This window comes from Callithrix jacchus, chromosome 3 (assembly GCF_049354715.1).
Source record: "Callithrix jacchus isolate 240 chromosome 3, calJac240_pri, whole genome shotgun sequence".
Lineage (NCBI taxonomy): Eukaryota > Metazoa > Chordata > Mammalia > Primates > Cebidae > Callithrix > Callithrix jacchus.
The window spans coordinates 15,104,868-15,124,747 of record NC_133504.1 but is presented as its reverse complement, the minus strand read 5'-3'; the positions used below and the strand labels follow the sequence as shown (position 1 = coordinate 15,124,747).

The following is a 19,880-nucleotide window of genomic DNA, read 5'->3' as shown; positions in this document are numbered from 1 at the left end:
TTACCCTACACAGTAACCTAGGAAAATCACTTCACTGAATTGTTCCAGAGGCTGATTCTTCACTTTAGAAACATTCACTACAATATACCCCAAAATTACTATAAAATGGGGAAAATGCTTACTAATACAAATGCTATGTCATAGTAGCTTCTATTCCCATAAGCATTCTTTCTATTGAAAAGGTTAATTCATATAGCAGCCACTATAGCTCCTAGAAAATGTCATTGCTTCCTTCTGTCAAAGATTCTTTTTGAAGTAAATGGTTTTTTGAAGATATGCCTGTAGTGTTGGCTTCTATGCACAACTCATCCTCGAGAAGCTCTTGACCACTTTGACCATCCTTGCTATCTTCATTTACATAATCAGTATGTAATGAAGCCCACAGACTATTTTATATTTTCCACAGTCTCTATAGGTTCCACAGGATTCTTGGGCACTTACCATAGTCAGGTCATGAGTGTTTAGCTTTTCAGGAGATTGAAAACAGGATCAAGGGGACAAAGAAACTTATTATTTGACTCTTTACCCAAAACTAATCCTCTTTTCTGGATCTTTTTCATGGCTGAGCTTCAGAGATTTGTTTCTCAAACGCTTTCCAAAGAAACTATAAAGATTAAAAAATTATTCTCATAATTTTGTGCTTTGGATTGTCCCATGAGAATGTGAGACAACAGATACATTACTTACAGCTGGTTAAGAGATGCATTTGACCTAGATCTCTTACCGCAGATAAAACTGAATTTTGAACACATTCCCAATAAGTTACCTGTATCATCAGGGCTCTCTTAGTCTTCTTAAATATTATCATCTATCTAAAAATGTAAAATTTAATAAGGACATCTCTTTGGAGGTAGAAGTGCTAATAAAACAGTCTGAACTTTCAAAAATGCAGAAAAACTGGTACATTTAGCTGGAAATTGATGAAAGTAATACCCATCTTGGATGTCAAATGAGACTGTTAATGAGCCAGTATCAAAACATGAATAACACCAGTTAAAAAGTTTCCACATATGAAATATAAAGTTACCATGAATATATAAAAGATCATTAGTTTTCAGGACACTAGTCTGCTTTTGTTTCCCTTCAGGTAAAACATGGGGCATAGCAGCAACCAGTGGGAACTTTTAAACTGAACTAAAGGTTTTGCTAAACAGCAGAACCAAATTCCAAGAAAAGTGTGATTTTATTTCCCCACAACTTGCTATCAATAGGAGGGGCGCCTATTTTTTTTTACTGGTTTAAGTTCAGGCTGTTCTTGGAGATGATCAAGATGTTCTATGGGCCAAAGTATAATAATTATTCAGAATAAAATTTAATAAATATTATGTGTAAATATATAATAGGCAAAGCAGTAGCTTTTAATTTCTAGCAAGGAAAACATATTAAAAAGTAGATTCACCATTCCTACAAAATTAGGAGAAAGAACTCTTACTCATCATGGTGAATTGTGTTTATACCTTTTAAATTATTTTTGCTCATTTTGCATTAATTTATTTGATTTTGTATTTTCAACAGTGCCTGGCATAGATGTTGAATAAACAAACTGAATGGAAAAGAAATGTTCTTTAACATAATTATGGAAAAGGCACCACTCTAATTTATTTATTACTGAAATACACCCAAAACTAGGTGCTTCTGTTTATTTAGTATGGCGAGAGATCGTGGCATCACTTCTTCAAAGCCATTTGACAGGTGCTTTTTGAGGTTTCTTTTCCATGTTTCTGATAGGTTTCATAACAGTCATGAGAATGAGCTTGCTTCACGTGTATTTCTTTATGTGAATTCCCACCATTACCTATATGTGCTGGGACATTTAAATAAAATTAAAATCAATTCATGGTTATTAAATATTTATACAAGCATCAGAATACCTAATATATCAAATATATGCAGAATCATTGACAACGGGTCAAGCACAGTTAATCTAAATGCCTGGTAAACAAGAATATTTAAATCATGCATTATAGTACTCATGGATAAAAAAAATCTGGATGTCAGCCACTTCCAAAAGTCATCAGCCATGCCTAAAAATATCCAGGGCTTATTTTGGTGCATCTGACACTGAATATGACTCAACTATTCTTAGATATTGCTTCAGAAAGCAGCTGAGGCAACAGTGGCACAATTTTGTATTTAGATTTGACAAATGTCCATGATTCATAACACAGTTTATGGAACTCTGATTCCACGGAGGCATTCCAGCTAGCCACCCAGACTCTTTAGGTCACTCAGTTCTAATGGGAGGGGCCAGTGGCAACTAGGACATCTATATTCCCAGTGGCCCATAGTTTTTCTAGATACTAAATTTGGGTAAACAAGTAGAGAACTTGAGTGTTATCAAAAGAAAAAAGCAAAGGTAACAACCTACCTAACAATTAATTTTGGCCACCCTATTTGATAATTAGAAGATCTTTGGGTGAACAGCCTGATTTCAGTGCCATTATGTGCAATCTTAAATAGTAAAATCAAGTTAAGTTCCTACAGTCTAGTGTGTTTGCATCTCCTCCTTCCATTGACTATCAAACTACAGTAGCTGACCTAAACTATTCACTCTACTACCCTCTTAGCAGAAACTGAAATGACGTCCTTGGAACAAATTTAGAACAAAACTGTTTAACATTTAACAGTTCTCATCCATATAATTACCAAAGCTGAATTCACATCGTTCATTAATTTACTGTGTGTCTAGATTAAGAGAATCCAAGTCATATCTGGAATAGGATTGAGACAAGTAAACAAATAAATGTATGTTCACGTTCCCGTCCTGGTCTACCTTGTCCAGTGAGGGCTTCCATAAACCTATCTGCTTTTCCAAGGAGAGTAAGACTATTGAGGTGAAAGCAAATCATAAAAGTGTATCCAGAGAATCATAAACAAGAGCAGTAGAGAACAAACTGGGAGTAGTTATTTATGGCAGTTTATACATTATTAAAATTGTAAAAGCAGAAATTCATTTTACTTAGATTCCTGATCTGAAGCAATGATAGCATGCAGTTTTTCTAAAAACTCATATGTGAACCTTGAAGATTTTCAAAAATGATAACAGAAATGGGAAATACTCTTTAGCAATTCAAATATCAACAGGCATCAGTTTTTCTCTCTGGCCTATTTGCATCTCCTTCTTAGGAAGGAAACCATGCTGTGACTCATGACTACTCCTTTCTACTTTTTAATTACAGGTCCCAAAGTAGGTGGGCATGCTCTTTCCCTTCCCAGGTGAAATTCAATTAATCATAAGGGGAACGAGGCAAGCATATGTTTCTAATAAGGAAAACATATTAAAAAGTAGATTCATCGTTCCTACAAAATTGTGAGAAAGAACTCTTAACTCTACTCATTATGGTGAATCATTACAAAAACAAAATTCACCTGCAGTTTCCCTTCCATGCCTCCTGATCCCCTCCTCCCATCCTCACCCCACTGCCCTGGCTTCACCTCCCTCCCTGCTGGAACTTTCACCACAAATGTCACCAACAGAAGGTTGAGACAAGTTGAGGGAGAAGATGTATTCCTAGAATCAGAAGCTGAAACTATGGGTGCATTTTACTCATTGAAACATTGCTATCCATTTCCGTTGGATTCTACTGTGCTTAGGATACCTCGGGTAGATGAAGAGTTAAAGAGATTTTGATGAGCTGGCCTGAGGTTTGGACATTTTAAAAGTATGCTCTAAGGAACACTAGTTCTACAAGGCCATTAAGCAAAGCAAAATTAAACAGTGATGTGTGATCAGAGTTTGGAAAACACTTCATTCTGCTCCTCTCCCGTTAGTATTTACAATGCATATTAGCAAATTAAAGGTTCTGAGAAATCATAATTTTTTTTTTTTAAAAAGAAACATTGGCACTGCTCTCAAGACTCCATGTAAACGAAGAATTTTATGCCCAGTGAAATCCCTCAACACTTCAGGAAACATAATCTATAGCAGAGGTCCACAGACATTTTCTGTATAGGGCTGGAGAGTAAATATGTTGGGCTTTGTGGTAGGGTTGCCAGTTAAAATATAGGATGCCTACTTAAATTTGAATTTCAGATGAATAATGAATAATTTTTAGTAAACGTGTGTCCTAAATATGTCCTCAAAGGTATCTGTTGCATTGCCATGTGTTTTTATTTGCTAAATCTGGCAACTCAGCTTTCTAGGCTATACAGTCTCTTCGGCAGAAAGCCAGCCCTGCCGTTGTGGGGTCGAAGCAGCCGGAAGCAAGGCCTATAATGAGCAGAAGTGGCTGTGCTCCCTGTCATTTATGAGTATGGGAACTTGAATTTCATAGCATTTTTTGGTCAGGAATTACTATTTTTATTTTTATTTATTTTTTTGAGAGGGAGTTTCACTCGTGTTGCCCAGGCTGAAGTACAATGGCCCGATCTGAGCTCACTGCAACATCCACCTCCTTGGTTCAAGCGATTTTCCTGCCTCAGCCTCTCTAGTAGCTGGGATTAAAGGCTCCTATCACCACACCCAGCTAATTTTTTGTATTTTTAGTAGAGATGGGGTTTCACCATGTTTGCCAGGCTGGTCTCGAACTCCTGACCTCAGGTGATCCGCCCACCTCGGCCTCCTAAAGTGCTGTGATTACAGTCGTGAGCCACTGTACCCAGCTTGATATATATTTTTTTAACCATTAAATCCTAGTACTTTGGGAGGCCAAGGTGGGCAGATAGCCTGAGCTCAGGAGTTTGAGACCAGCCTGGGCAACACAGTGAGACCCCATCTCTACAAAAATACAAAAAGGTAACCAGGCATGCCAGCATGCCCTTGTAGTCCCAGCTACTCAGGAGGCTGAGGCAGGAGAATCGCTTGAACCTGGGAAGTGGTGGTTGCAGTGAGCCGAGATCAGGTCACTGCACTCCAGCCTGGGCAACAGAGAAAGACCTGTCTCAAAAAAAAAAAAAAAAAAAAAAAAAGTAAACAATACTTTTAACTTGTGGACTATACAAAAACAGGCAACAGGCTGAATTTGGACTGTGGGCTACAGTTTGCTGTAATATAAATGCTTTCTAAATCAACAGGGTTTAATCAAGTGACTTTTTGTAATACAACTGGTTGAGAAGTCTAGGGATGCAAGTCTCTATATCTGCCTCAGGGCTGACCAACTCATCTTCCAACTACTGAAGAACTGAGCTTTGAACTCTAATGAGCCTGACATGTTTCAGACCCACCTATTTAAGCATAAATCAGAACTCAAATGGATCTAATAGCAGCAGGTTAGGGAGGGATCCGCGGCTTAGCAGACCACATGATCCCTTCATTTACCAAAATAACTGCATACCAAATATTGAGAGTGGAGGACTGAATGTTGACACCAACATTTTATCTATTTAACTGTTTTTTTAGAGTTTTAATTGAACAAAATCAAGCAAAAAAAAAAAAAAAATCCATTTTAAGAAGCCAAGAGTTAAAACTTACGTAAAACAGGGGCAACTCTTCCCTTTGAAACCTTTGAATGATATTTGTGCCCAGAGGCTTGGGCAGGAAGGTGATTGAGAGTCGCTTCTCCCACATTTGGTTTCACATCAAACCATTCTATAAAATATGAACGCAAAAGTTCTTTCTTAAAAAGCCATAATGGCCATTGTCAAAACAAGATGCCATAATTTTTAAATTCAGTAAATTATTTAAATATCTGTTTATCATATTCCTTAGTGTGAATACGTAGGTTAATAATCCCTCCCCACATTGCTCACAACACATTTAACACACAAAATAGTTGATTTAAAGGTTATATGTTTATGTTCCCATTAGTCTTTGGTAAGTTTTTATTCAATTATAATGTATATACAAAAAGGTAAACAAACAATAAGTGTAATTCATTCCAATGAATTTTTGGAGTGAATACACCTAGGGTACCATCATCCAGATCAAGAAATTATGTATTACCAGTACCCCAAAGCCCCCTCACGTCTTTCCAAGACAGTATCCTAAAGGAAAACTCTATTCTGACTTCTGTCATCATAGGTTTTACCTGTTTTTATATTTGATAAAAGCATACAGTATCTATTTCATTTTGCAAACATTTTATACTATAAAAATTGTGAGTTAAAATTATTTCCATGTTTCCCATATTTCTTTTTAACTAATCCTGTAAACTGAAATACCTGGGCAATTTCCTTATGCTTCTAAAGATGACTTCCTCCTCTGCAGCTCATCCTTCACTGAGGCTAGAAGAAGTTTCTAAGGTAACTCCTACTCACCAGTCATGGTCTATCAACACTAAACACAGCTCTGGTCAGCAGCATTCCCAGAACTATAATTATCACAATTAATTACTTTGGCCGCAAATGAGAAACATTTACAATCAGCAGTCTCAGGAATCAAGACTGGGGAAGGAATACTATATTCAAGAATTGGAAGAGTTGAGATGATCTGTGGCTAAGGAGAAAATGTATTCAAAAGACAACAGAGATACAGGTTAGTTTTCTGCAAAGATAGACTTTTAAACAGAAAAGTGAAGCTAATGATGTCTGATTTGTGGTGTTAAAATATAACTGGGCAGAACTGAAATGCTAGACAAGAAAACTGAAGGGAGGTGAAGGATGGCAGGGAGGGATCAGTGCCAGTGTTCTAAGGTCCTTGTAGTTTCAGGAAGAGAGTAAAGATACTAACTTTAGACTGAGAGAAATAGCATGCTAAAATTTATAGATTAATACTAAAAAGAGTCGAGATTTAAAATGTTCAAAATTAGAAAAAATTATTTAGTCCAAAAGAAGAAAAGATAGGTAAGATGAAAACAAGAAACAGAAAAAGAAAAAAAACCTCAAAATAGTATGTTAGATATGAATACATATATAACAATGGGCAGTATTAATACATTCATAATAAAACTTGCTGTAAATGAAACAGCAACAGAAAACGTCATAGAACAACAAATTTTAGGACTTTACAAAGTATCAACAATGATAAAGCAATAATAATCAAGACAAGGGCTGGACGCTATGGCTAACGCCTGTAATCCCAGCACTTTGGGAGGCCGAGGCTGGTAGATCACGAGGTCAGTAGTTCAAGACCAGTCTGGCCAACATAGTAAAACACCATCTCTACTAAAAATACAAAAAATTAGCCAGGTGTGGTGATGTGCTCCTGGCTACTTGGGAGTCTGAGGCAGAAGAATCGTGTGAACCCAGGAGGTGGAGGTTGCAGTAAGCCAAGATCATGCCACTACACTCCAGCCTAGGTGACCGTGCAAGACGCCATCTCAAAAAAATAAATAAAATAACTAATAATTAAGACAAGATGCTCAGTGATACACATGTAGACGAAGTTGAATAGAAGGCTCAGAAACAGACCCATACATACACAAATACTGAAACATGAGAGGGCATCACAAATTAGTGGGGAGAGAATAGACTACTCAAAATATGGAGCTGACATAAAAAAGGATGAGTTCATGTCCTTTGCAAGGACAGGGTTGAAGCTGGAAACCATCATTCTCAGCAAACTGACACAAGAACAGAAAATCAAACACCACATGTTCTTACTCATAAATGGAAGTTGAACAATGAGAACACATGGACACAGGGAGGGGAACATCATACACCAGGGCCTGTCAGGGGGTGGGAGGACAGGGGAGGAATCACATTAGGAGAAATACCTAACGTAGATAACAGGGTGATGGATGCAGCAAATCATCATGGCACATGTATACCTATGTAACAAACTTGCATGTTCTCCACATGTACCCCAGAACTTAAAGTATAATAATTTTATTTTTCTATATAGAGACAGGGTTTTACCATGTTGGCCAGGATGGTCTCAATCTCCTGACTTCGTGATCCACCTGCCTCGGCCTCCCAAAGTGCTGGGATTACAGGCATGAGCCACTGCGCCCAGCCTAAAGTATAATAATTTTTAAAAAGCAACAATAACAACAACAACAACTATATATATATATATATATATATATGGAGCTGAGACAATTGTTTCTTCATATGGATTGCAGATGAAATAAGAGCTTAAATGTTTTCACTTTAATCAATTTAAACCTTAAAAGTTTTCACTTTAATCAATTTAAACATAGGAGGATACATTTATAATCTTTTTTTTTTTTTTTTGAGATGGAGTTTCGCTGTTGTTACCCAGACTGGAGTGCAATGGCACGATCTCGGCTCACTGCAACCTCCGCCTTCTGGGTTCAAGCAATTCTCCTGCCTCAGCCCCCCGAGTTGCTGGGACTACAGGCGCGCACCACCATGCCCAGCTAATTTTTGTATTTTTAGTAGAGATGGGGTTTCACCTTGTTGACCAAGATGGTCTCAATCTCTTGACCTCGTGATCCACCTGCCTCGGCCGCCCAAAGTGCTGGGATTATAGGCGTGAGCCACCGCGCCCGGCCACATTTACAATCTCATTATGGGAACAGTGTTAACTGTGAAGCTTGTATTCAATTTTCATTCCTGCCATAACAAATTACCACAAATATCATGACTTAAAAAACAACCATTTTTATCTCACAGTATAGAAGTCTGGGTCCTGTATTTAGAGTCTCACAAGGCTGAAAGCAAGGTATTGGCAGGGCTGCATTCCTTTCTGCAAGTTCTGGGGGTGAATCTTCCAGGCTCGCTCAGCTTGTTGGCAGAATGCAATTTCTGATGTTTGCAGGACTGAGGACCCTGTTTTTAGCCTGGCTGGCAGCCCAGGGTCATTCTTTGCTCCTGGAAGCTGCGCCAGGTACCTTCTCATGCTTTCTATGTCATCCCTGCAGCAATAGCAGGTTGAGACCCTATCACACTCCAGACCTCTTACTTCTCCTTCTGCAGCATCTGTCTGATTCCAGTTGAAGAAAGATCTCTGCTTCTAAAGATTTGTGTGATTAAGTCAGGTCTGCCTGAATAAGCCAGCATGCAGTCCCTATCTTAAGGTCTATAACTTTAATTACATCTTCAGGGTCTGTTTTGCCATGTAAAGTTACATATTCCCAGGTTTCAGGGATTAGAACATGGATAGCATGGGGACTCATTCTGCCTATTACAAAGTTTCATAAAATCAACCAAAGTTAAAAATACATATGAATGAAATGAAAAATAATATATAAATAGTATGTATAGGTAAATGAAATAAAGAAGAATATATAGGTAGTATGTATAGATTTTTAAATCAAGGAAATTATAAACAAAGGCAGCAGGACGGTAGTTACTCTTGGAGGGGAATGTTGCAAATGCAGTCTGAATTCACAAAGCGGAAAGTAAAGGCTCTAGTGATGCTCTATTTCTTAACCTGCATAGGGATATGCAAATGTGTTTTCATCGTTATTAGTCTTCTTTAAATTGTATAGTAAATACATGCATGTGTGATAAATATCACAGAAAAATTTTAATGTTTGAAAACATGCAAAATGTTTCAATATAAAACTCTCCTTATTAATAACCCGAATTATGTCTTTATTCATGAATTCATGAGTAGAGCCAGAGATGAGAAATATCAAGAAAGAGAAAACAAAATATAAGAGATGGAAGGATGGATGGAGTAAGGGAGGACAAAATCTAACATATCCATCTCACAATTTTAGGAGATGTTAAAATTGGTGCTCTCCTCTCTTGCTAGAAATCAGACAGAAAATGGTTTTCTTCAGACGAAGTTCACAGGGGAGAGAAATCCTCATGACCTGTATCTGCTACTTTTCCCAAATGTTTGGGTGCCACAGAAATGATGTGGTCTCTTGATTCCAGACAATCAAATCTTACCTAAGATTTCAATATATTAGTGGTATCCTGAGTAACTGCTAGAAAAACAAAAAAAGATAGAGTGAAAGTTCAATTACTTTGCCACCTGCCAGTGATTCTGGCAAATGCAGATGGCAAATGCTCTGTTTGGGTACTTACAGGATGATTTCAGTGATACCTCTGGAAAGTTGCCACGATCTCCCCAATCTGCTCTACCATCTACATCCCAACAAGCCCACTATGGAAAGGTTAACATTCTTCACACCGTAGACAGCATCCACAGTGAATCCTGGTAATCCAGGCTTTTCCCAAGGGATGCATGACCTGATTAACTCTCAAACTCCTTAGTTACTTGACATGTGAACTTATTTCCTGTGCAAGTTTACATGAGTTTTTCATACACATATACTTTTTTCTAAAAAGAAGTGTCTGTGTACTATGTTAACCTATGCCTTCATCAAAAAGATTGAATTAAAAACCACTCCAATGCAAATAAATCATTCCACTGCTAGCATTAAAGAAGTAATTTCCCTTTAAACCAATTACAGAAGACATTTCTTTCATCTGTGCTCAAGAATAGCCTGACAGAACTTGGAAGAACTCAGCTGTTTCCAAGGAAAACTTACCTGGATTCAATTTTCTGCCTAATTTTCTTTGTAACACATGTAAAACAGTGAGGAACTCTACTTTAAGTTCGTTGCTCAGCATGTTGGGATTGCTTAGTAATTCTGATAATCTAATGTTATCTTTAATAGACTTTGAAAGTGTAGACCTGGAAACCAGGGGTAAACGCATCTGGTAACTATAGTCTGTGAAATTCACAAAGTCATCCTGGATACTTTTAATTCTGGAAATAAAAAATAAAATACTGTTGACAAGCAACATTTTAGTAATGAGATTTACATTATCAAAAGTTTCATGTTAAATTGCATTACTAGGAAATTTCAAAGAACTTACTCTCGATGTGTTAATAAAGTGTAGACCTCTTGTATCAGTATTTCAGGTACTCCCACTTTACAATGAATTGTTCCATAGATTAGCTCTTTTGGTAATTTAAATTTTTTTCTTGCCAGGAACTTTAATAGTAGAAAGAAAATATTTTTATCATAAGCAATTCTATAAAAATTTCCAAGTACTATAAATCCACTTTAATTGCCCTTTTATTTACCTATCAGCTAATTTTTTGTGTTTGATGCTTTGCTTATTAAAAGATGCTATTCAGCAGGAAAACCAATCAGCATATATCATGCTTACGGAAGAGATTATGCTCAGTTTCATAGGTGACTCATGACATAAACAGTTGGAATTTAATAAACTTTGTGATACATGGGCGCCAGCTGCCAACTCAGTATCACACAGTCACATACATAAAAGTAGAGACCCAGGAAATTGGGATGGCACACTTTAAAACAAACAGCTTAACAATTAAAAGTGTAAATGATTGCTAACGTACCTTCTCCAACTGTGCCCAGTTATCCAACTTGACTTTCAAAGAGGTCCCATTTTCAAAGGATGATAATTTAAGTTCCCAGGGGTAATATATACAGAATATTTCTGCAATTAGGAAGCCATTTGAAAAATCTCTGATCCACAGCAGTTAGGAAATGAAATAAAGTATAATTAATTATGCAGTTTGTATTATTTTATAATTAACACCAGTCTAATATTCCATCCTAAAGTATCCTGTAAAAGCAGTGTTGTTGTATTATTGCTCTGAGGAGGACCTACCACGCAATTTTGTTACGATTATGTACGTATCAAAGGCTTTAGTGTCCTTTCGATGAACAGTGTTCATCGAAGTTCATCGAAAGGACACTAAAGCCTTTGATACGTACATAATCGTAACAAAATTGCGTGGTAGGTCCTCCTCAGAGCAATAATACAAAGTGTTAATTTGTATTGAATCTGCATTTCAAAAAGATCCCCAGGTGATTCATATGCACATTAAAATTTCAGAGGCATCTTTGTAAGGAATACTGAAGACAAATTAGTACACTAGTTCCCTGCTTATCTGCAGTTTCCCTTTCTGCAGTTTGTTACCTTGGGTCAACCACAGTCAGAAAATATTAAATAGAAAATTCAAGAAATAGTTTGTAACTTTTAAACTGTACTCTGTTTGGTGCAGTGTGATGTAATCTCCCTGCCTGCTCTGTGTTGCCTAGGATGTGAATCCTCCCTTTGTCCAGAGTCCTCACGCTGTGGACATCAGTCACCTTTTAATTATCAGGTCAACTGTACAGTATGGCACATTGTGTGGAAGTCACCATAATTTTGCTTCATAATGTCCCCAAAGTGCAAGAGTAGTGATGCTGGTGATTCAGATATGCCAAAGAGAAACCATGAAGTTCTTCCTTAAGGTGAAAAGATGGAAGTTCTTGACTTAATAGAAAATGGTAAGCATGGTTAGAATGATAAGAATGAATCTTGTATCCCTGAAATGTGAAGAAAAAGACATTCTTGATAGTTTTGCCATCACACCTCAAACTATAAAACTTTCAGCCACCGTGTGTGGTAAGTACTTAGTTAAGATTTTTTAAAAGGCATGAAATTTGTGGATGGAAGACATAAACAGAAATGTGTTCTGACAGAGGGTTCTGTAGTATCGCCGGTTTCAGGCATCCATTGGGGATCTTGGAACCTAAGCCTCTCTGATAAGGAGCGGCTACTTGAAACCAGAGCTCTGCAAAACATTCATTGCCTTAATTTTTATAGAATTTAGTTTACATTCCCAGAGCAAATATTAACTGCCAGTTAGGTACAAAGTGCCAACTTTAAAAACTTGTTGATAACTCTCAAACTAGATGCCATCTCTGACAGAGGGTAAAATGATCCTTACGATTTTTCTTTTTTTTTTTTGAGACAGAGTCTTGTTCTGCCACCCAGGCTGGAGTGCAGCAGCACAATCTCCGCTCACTGCAACCTCCACCTCCTGGTTCAAGCGATTCTCCTGCATCAGCCTCCCGTGTAGCTGGGATTATAGGTACCCGCCACCACCGCCTGCTAATTTTTGTAGTTTTACTAGACACAGGGTTTCACCCCGTTCACCAGGCTGGTATTGAACTCCTGACTTCAGGTGATCCACCTGCTTCGGCCTCCCAAAGTGCTGGGATTGCAGGCGTGAGTAACCGCGCCTGGCCATCAGCACCAGTATTAATGCCCAATGTCACTAAAGAAAAAGCTTTGCAGCGAGTGAGTTCTCATGAGATCTGGTTGTTAGAAAGAAAAAGCTTTGACTATCTTAGTATTTTAGTAGTCACCAAAGCATTCTATAATAGTTTAATGATTACTTGATTAATTGAATAAACAAAGTGCTTCGTGATACTTTGTTAAAGTCTTACTCCCCAGTAGTGTTTTCGTGTGTATGCGTGGGTGGGGGATCTGGATTTGAAACATAAGCCTGGCCAGGGTAGGCAACCTGAGGCCTGGCAGGCAGCAGAAAGAAGGCCGGGCGCCCACTGAGGGGGCCTAGGCCTAGTTCAGCACCTGTTGATGTTCCTGGGGAAGAAGCTGAGATCCAGACCCTGGAGCCAACGCAGAACGGCAGGAGACAGGTGGGAGCTCTTCGGGATATGCGGATAGACCAGACACTTCTTAGGCCTCCCTGGGGTGGGAGCTGCTAGCTGAGGCAAAAGTGACGTTGACTTGGCTAGAGCTGCAGCCTGCGATGTCAAATACCCTTTTCCCTGGCCGCAGGCAGCCATGCCGCTTTCTGGGTTGCTAGGCAACAGCAGACGGCAGGGCGGAGTCTTCCAGCGCGTGGGGCGGAGTCTTCCAGCACGCGGGGCGGAGTCTTCCAGCGCGCGGGGGCGGAGTCTTCCAGCGCGCGGGGCAGCCTCGAGGCGCAGGGCGGAGTCTTATGGGACGAGACCTCAGCGCCTGCGCAAGCGCTGCCGCCGCCCGGGCTTCCACTTGACCCCGATAGCTCCGAGTTCCGTATTGAGGAACGCGAAGCTGTGGTCCTAGAGGTATGGCCGCGGTCTGGGGAATCTAAACCTTGAGCGGAGCTTTCAATCTCGGATTTAGTTGGCCTCGCTATTAACCGATTTAGAGCTTCCTTTTCTTTGACGTCATTGTTCATAAGTTTTGTACTTTAAATATTGTTGGTTTCTGCCAGCCACAGGCCTGTTTTCAATCCTCCAGTTTGAGCAATGGTTTGAGAAAACTCCAGAGGCCAAGGATAGTTGTTGGGAATTGGAAGAGATGGGGGAAAATAACATTTAAAATGGAAATGAATGTCCACAAAATTTAGCATATTTCCTTAATTACTGCATTATTTGTAAACATTAATATTTGAAAACGGTTTATAGGTTAGATTTTCACCCTGAACCAAAATGCTCTACTAGGCCTAATTCATTAATGCAACAGATACGTATTGAGTCTGTATTATGTACCAGGCACCCATCTAGTCACTTGGCATCAGTGAATACAATGAAAACGACTGCAAAGTTGGCATAGGCAATTATAAATATTTATGTAAACACAGTTCTTAAAATCCTTTAAACGTTTTACAGCCTTTTTTTTTTTTTTTTTTTTTTTTCCTGGTTTGCCCTGGCTTCAGATTTACATGCCTGTAATCCCAGCACTTTGGGTGGTGGAGGCCGGAGGGTTGCTTGTGCTCAGGAGTTCAAGACCAGACTGGGCAACACAAGGTGGAGACTCTTTTTTTGTTTGTTTGTTTGTTTGTTTGTTTGAGACGGAATTTTGCTCTTGTTACCCAGGCATCGTAGTGCAATGGCGCGATCTCGGCTCACCGTTCCTCCGCCTCCTGGGTTCAGGCAATTCTCCTGCCTCAGCCTCCTGAGTAGCTGCGATTACAGGCACGCGCCACCATGCCCAACTAATTTTTTGTATTCTTAGTAGAGATGGGGTTTCACCATGTTGACCAGGATGGTCCCGATCTGTTGACCTTGTGATCCACCCGCCTCGGCCTCCCAAAGTGCTGGGATTACAGGCTTGAGCCACCGCGCCCGGCCCGACTCTTTTGCTACAAAAAATTTAAAAATATAAATAGCCGGGTGTGGTGGTGCACTCCTGTAGTCCCAAGCACTCCAGATGCTGAAATGGGAGGATCACTTGAGCTCAGGAGCTTGAGGCTGCAGAGAGCCACGTGACAAAGTGAGGCCCTGTGGATGCATACATATGGTAGAATATGGGCTGGATCTTGATAATGACTATATAATATTTTTAATGTTTATTCATGTATATGTTTATTAATAAAGTAAACCATTGTGTTCTGTGTATGGTTAAGAAAGAAAACCAAAACTGAAAGTATATTCATGTTTTCTGTTAAGCCAAAAAAAGTTTACAGAATGAATAAATCATTCATTAAAATTCTGTAAACTTTTTTTGAGGAACTCTCCTGGGGTATGTGCTAGATCTTCATTATCCAATATGGTAACCACTAGCCACACGTGGCCATTTAAACTTAAATAAATTCAGTTCCACTAGCTACATTTCACCTGCTCAATAGCCATATGTGATTAGTGGCTGCCATGTTGGATAGCACAGACACTGCGCTTTCCATCACAACAGGAATTTCTATTGAACAGTTCTGTACACCAGATCATTTATAAGAGATCCAGAGATATAAATATCAGTGAAAAGATTACATATGCTGAAAAGCTCCGTCATGGTAAAAATACATTAGCACCAGAAAAGAAGCAAACATTTTGGCCTGTCGGAGTGTAAGAAGTCCTCTCAAAAGAGATGATCATTAATTTGGATCTTATAAGGTGGTATTTTAAGCTGGTTAACATGAAAGCTTTGAATAGCTGGTTCTACTGTGAAAGGAAATTAAATATTGGGACTTCCCCCCACCCCCAAATCACTAAGCTATAGGGAAAAGTCAAGCTGGGAACTGCTTAGGGCAAACCTGTCTTCTATTCTATTCAAAGGCATCCCTCTGCTCAGTGAGATTAATGCGTACCTGATCGCCTACTTAGGTTTTGGTTTGCTTAGAATAAAAACAGATTTAAAAAAATTTAGGCCCAGTGTGGTGGCTCACATCTGTAATCCCAACACTTTGGGAGGCCAAGCAAAGACAAATTACTAATAATTTGTCTTTAGTAAAAATGGGAAAATGGAGAGAAAAAAAAAATGTTTCAAAAAACAATAGTACACCTGTTGTTAGATTCTAGTCTTACCTAATGTTGTTCAATTTTCTATGGTTTGGATTGAATTCTAATTTTTCTTGGCTACAAATCTTCGAAATAATTTTTTCAGTATTTTCCCTTTCTTTTCCCCTCATTTTTCCTAATTTGAAGTCACTGAAAAGCAAGCTATGCTTTTGTAAAGCCCCGTGAATTGAAGCTAGACAATTTCAACTTCAGCAGAAAAATAACAGCAACCTGTTTACATACATAAGCCACTTTCATACCTGCCTAGTGATTTATGGACTTCAGAGTAATGTGGCTATATCAATTTTCCAGGATTGCTCTTTTGTTTGTTCTTGTTTTTCTCCCCCTAGTTTGACTTCATAGGATGTGACACTTTACAACCTGCTAAAATGAGCTTTCCTAATAGCTTGGGACCCACCAGTCTAGGAGTAAACCATCCTAGCCATGAGAGACCAGGTGAACCCTGAGACCTGAGACCCATTTTCTTCTAAAATACTTTCTCCAAAGATTGTTTAAAGAAAGAGGGGGGAATATGAAAGGGAAATAATCTTGGGCCTCCCCAAATAACTAAGCTAAAAGGAAAAGTCAAGCTGGGAACTGCTTAGGGCAAACCTGCCTCTTATTCTATTCAGAGTCGCCCCTCTGCTCACTGAGATAAATGCATATCTGATTGCTCCCTTTGGAAAGGCTAATCAAAAACTCAAAAGAATGGAACAATTTGTATCTTATCTACCTATGAGCTGGAAGCCCCCTCCCTGCTTTGAGTTATCCTTTTTTTCCCCTGGACCAAACCAATGTTCATCTTACACGTGTTGATTGACGTCTCACGTATTCTAAAATGTATAAAACCAAACTGCTCTGACTACCTTGGGCACATGTCAGGACCTCCTGAGGCTGTCATGGGTGCTCATCCTCAACCTTGTCAAAATAAACTTTCTAAATCAGCTGAGACCTGTCTCAGAGTTTCTGGGTTCACACTACCTTTTATTAGCTATGTGACTTTGGGTAAGTTGTTTAACATTTTTATTTATAAAATATGGAAATAAATAGGATACACCACAGAGTTGTAGAGATTAAATAAGTGAACTATGTAAAGAGCCTAAAACAATGTGCAGCACAAAGTGCTCAGTAAGCATAGATGATTGCTTGAAAGGTGATCTTGGAAATGTATTTGATGATAAAGGGGCAATCTCACACAGAATAACTAATGGAAGCAACTGCATAGAAATGTGAGAGTTTTTTTTTGTTTTTTTTAATTAGTTTTACGAAACAGACTCAGTAGGGTTAGAGAAAGTGTTCAGGCATTATCAACCGAAGAGACAGTCTCAACGAAAGATTTGGATGATAATGGCTAGAGAAGTAGGTTAGGGCTGTAGATTGGGGTTTAGTTGTTTTCATTTTTGAGACAGTTCTGCTGTTGCCCATTCCCAGGCAGAAGTACAGTGGCGTGCTCAGGGCTCACTGCAGCCTCGACCTCCTCGACTCAAGTGAACCTCCCGCCTCAGCCTCCCAAGTAGCTGGGACTACAGGTCCAAGCCACATGATTAGCTAATTTTAAATTTTTTTGTAGAGACAGGTCTCAAACTTGTGGGCTCAGGCAATCTTCCAGCCTCAGCCTTCCAAAGTGCAGCAATTACAGCCATGAGCCACCATGCCCGGCTAGATTGGGACTTAATTGTAAACCGTTTTGCTAAGGAGTTAGAAGTCTTCCTGCAATCAATGTGCCAATTGTTAAGCAAATACATCCGTTTTAGAAACACTCCCTTCTGTGTTCCCAGTTCTGTGACAGTGGAGTTGGAACATTGCTTCAATTTCTCCTTTGCTGGGTGTATGGTAAATTCTGCCAATAGAGGGAGCAAGAGAGCGGCCGGGATTTGCTGTTTCTCTGCTTGCTGTTCAAGTCCCTGTGTTACCATGGCAACAAAGCTTCACCTGGCAGGGGCAGTTGGTGCCAGGCGCCAGTTGTTTGTTTAACACTCCTGAAGCAAGTTTCGTCATACTCTTTCCGAGTTTTTAGAAACCACCAAGAAGTGCCCCTCCCGTGAGATCCAGTTTTACTCTTGGACCGCTCATCTGAGCTCCTGAAGTATTGGCACCAGCTGTGTACATCCCCTCCCCAGAAGTCTAAGTCTTGAGGCCTTAAGCCTCCAACTTCTAAATTCTTATAACCTCAACTTCTTCCCTGGGGGTGGTAATTGCTTCTTGAAGAGTCTATCTCTTAATTTGATGGGCCTATTTTAGTTTTTCGGCTCTTCAGTACAACCAGTTCCTTACACAGTTGGTGCGGGTTTAAGCAACAGGGTTTGGAACTGCACGGGTCCACTGATATGTGGATTTTCTCCGGCCTCTGCCAACCCCGAGACAGCAGGACCAATCCCTCCTTTTCCTCCTGCCTACTCAGTGTGAAGATGAGGATGTAGACCTTTCTGATGATCCACTTCCACTGAAAGAATAGTTAATATATTTTCTTTATGATTTTCTCAATAACATTTTCTTTTCTCTAGCTTACTTTATTGTAAGAGTACAGTAGATAATACATATCACACAAAATATACGTTGATATTTATGTTATTGGTAAGACTTCCAGTCAACCGTAGGCTATTAATAATTATGTTTTCAGGGAGTCAACAGTTGTACTTGGGTTTTCTACCATGAAGGACGTTGGTGCCCCTAATATTCATTTGGCTCAAGGATCAGCTGTTAAAGTTCTTGCTGTTGCATCTGTTAAATGCATGGAATTACTTCTGTTTTCCTGATTGGATGCTGAATGTCATATTGCTTGGTACCTGGAGTGAGGTTTTCCTCTACCACTAGCTCACCACTAGCATCTTTCTAGGGTATCTAAGGAAATTCCTTCGTCCTGTTCATGAGTGAGTGTGGATTACTATAAACTTAATCAGGAGGTAACTCCAATTACAGCTGCTTTTCCATGTGAAGTGTCTTTTTTTTTAGATGGAGTCTCACTCTGTCACCCAGGCTGCTGGAGTGCAGTGGCATGATCTCGGCTCACTGCAACCTCCACCTTCCAGGTTCAAGCAATTCTGCCTCAGCCTCCTGAGCAGCTGGGACCACAGGTGTGTGTGACCACACCTGGATAATTTTTGTATTTTTCCATCAATCTTAAACATGTGAGAAAGTTCACTTAGGTCTTTAAGAGAAAGGGCTAACCTTAAAATAACCTAAATTATAAATGATAATAATAAGAGAGAAACTGAAGTTAAAAAGTGGGAATAATCCAAGGGAAAGGATCATTTTTAACTTGTTTTATAGTTGGAGCACCAGTCAGTTGAGCTCAGTTCTGTGATGGAACAATGAAAGCTTTCTGCTCTGGAGGACTTTCTTTTCTACTGCGTATCTATTGACTTTCTCAGAAACACCAAATATATGCTGTGATTATAAAAATAACAGACGTTACCTTTTTAATCCAAAAAATTGTTTCAGGGCCGCGCGCGGAGGCTCAAGCCTGTAATCCCAGCACTTTGGGAGGCCGAGGCAGGTGGATCACGAGGTCAAGAGATCGAGACCATCATGGTCAACGTGGTGAAACCCCGTCTCTACTAAAAATACAAAAAATTAGCTGGGCACGGTGGTGCGTGCCTGTAATCCCAGCTACTCAGGAGGCTGAGGCAGAAGAATTGCCTGAACCCAGGAGGCGGAGGTTGCGGTGAGCCGAGATCGCGCCATTGCACTCCAGCCTGGGTAACAAGAGCAAAACTCCGCCTCAAAAAAAAAAAAAAAAAAAAGAAGTCATTCCTATAAATAGCTGATAAACTTTAATATCCTAGAGAGTCTTATTAGGAGAAAAGAGAGCAGAAAAAATCTACCAACATCAAGAATGGAAAAGAAGGCCAGGCATGGAGGCCGAGGCGGGTGTATCACGAGGTCAACAGATGGAGACCATCCTGGTCAACATGGTGAAACCCCGTCTCTACTAAAAATACAAAAAATTAGCTGGGCATGGTGGCACGTGCCTGTAATCCCAGCTACACAGGAGGCTGAGGCAGGAGAATTGCCTGAACCCAGGAGGCGGAGGTTGCGGTGAGCCGAGATCGCGCCATTGCACTCCAGCCTGGGTAACAAGAGCGAAACTCCGTCTCAAAAAAA

At 39.6% G+C, this 19,880-nt stretch overlaps 1 protein-coding gene and 1 long non-coding RNA gene across 2 annotated transcripts; one reads left to right on the top strand and one right to left on the bottom strand.

Annotated features, from left to right (window-relative positions):
* Nucleotides 1-1,563: 1,563 nt before the first annotated feature.
* SPATA4 (spermatogenesis associated 4) lies at nucleotides 1,564-13,393 on the bottom strand. Its single transcript, XM_003732401.6, is given in 7 exon segments — nucleotides 1,564-1,742; nucleotides 1,744-1,804; nucleotides 5,411-5,527; nucleotides 10,287-10,507; nucleotides 10,618-10,736; nucleotides 11,114-11,243; nucleotides 13,144-13,393. Coding segments are annotated over 7 exon segments (933 nt in total). The 5' UTR covers nucleotides 13,362-13,393; the 3' UTR covers nucleotides 1,564-1,675.
* Nucleotides 13,394-13,516: 123 nt separating this feature from the next.
* On the top strand, nucleotides 13,517-19,350 carry LOC128931535 (uncharacterized). The gene is made up of 3 exons (XR_008479968.2): nucleotides 13,517-13,625; nucleotides 14,219-14,309; nucleotides 19,218-19,350. It is a non-coding gene; the product is annotated as an uncharacterized LOC128931535 (long non-coding RNA).
* The last annotated feature ends 530 nt before the right edge of the window (nucleotides 19,351-19,880 follow it).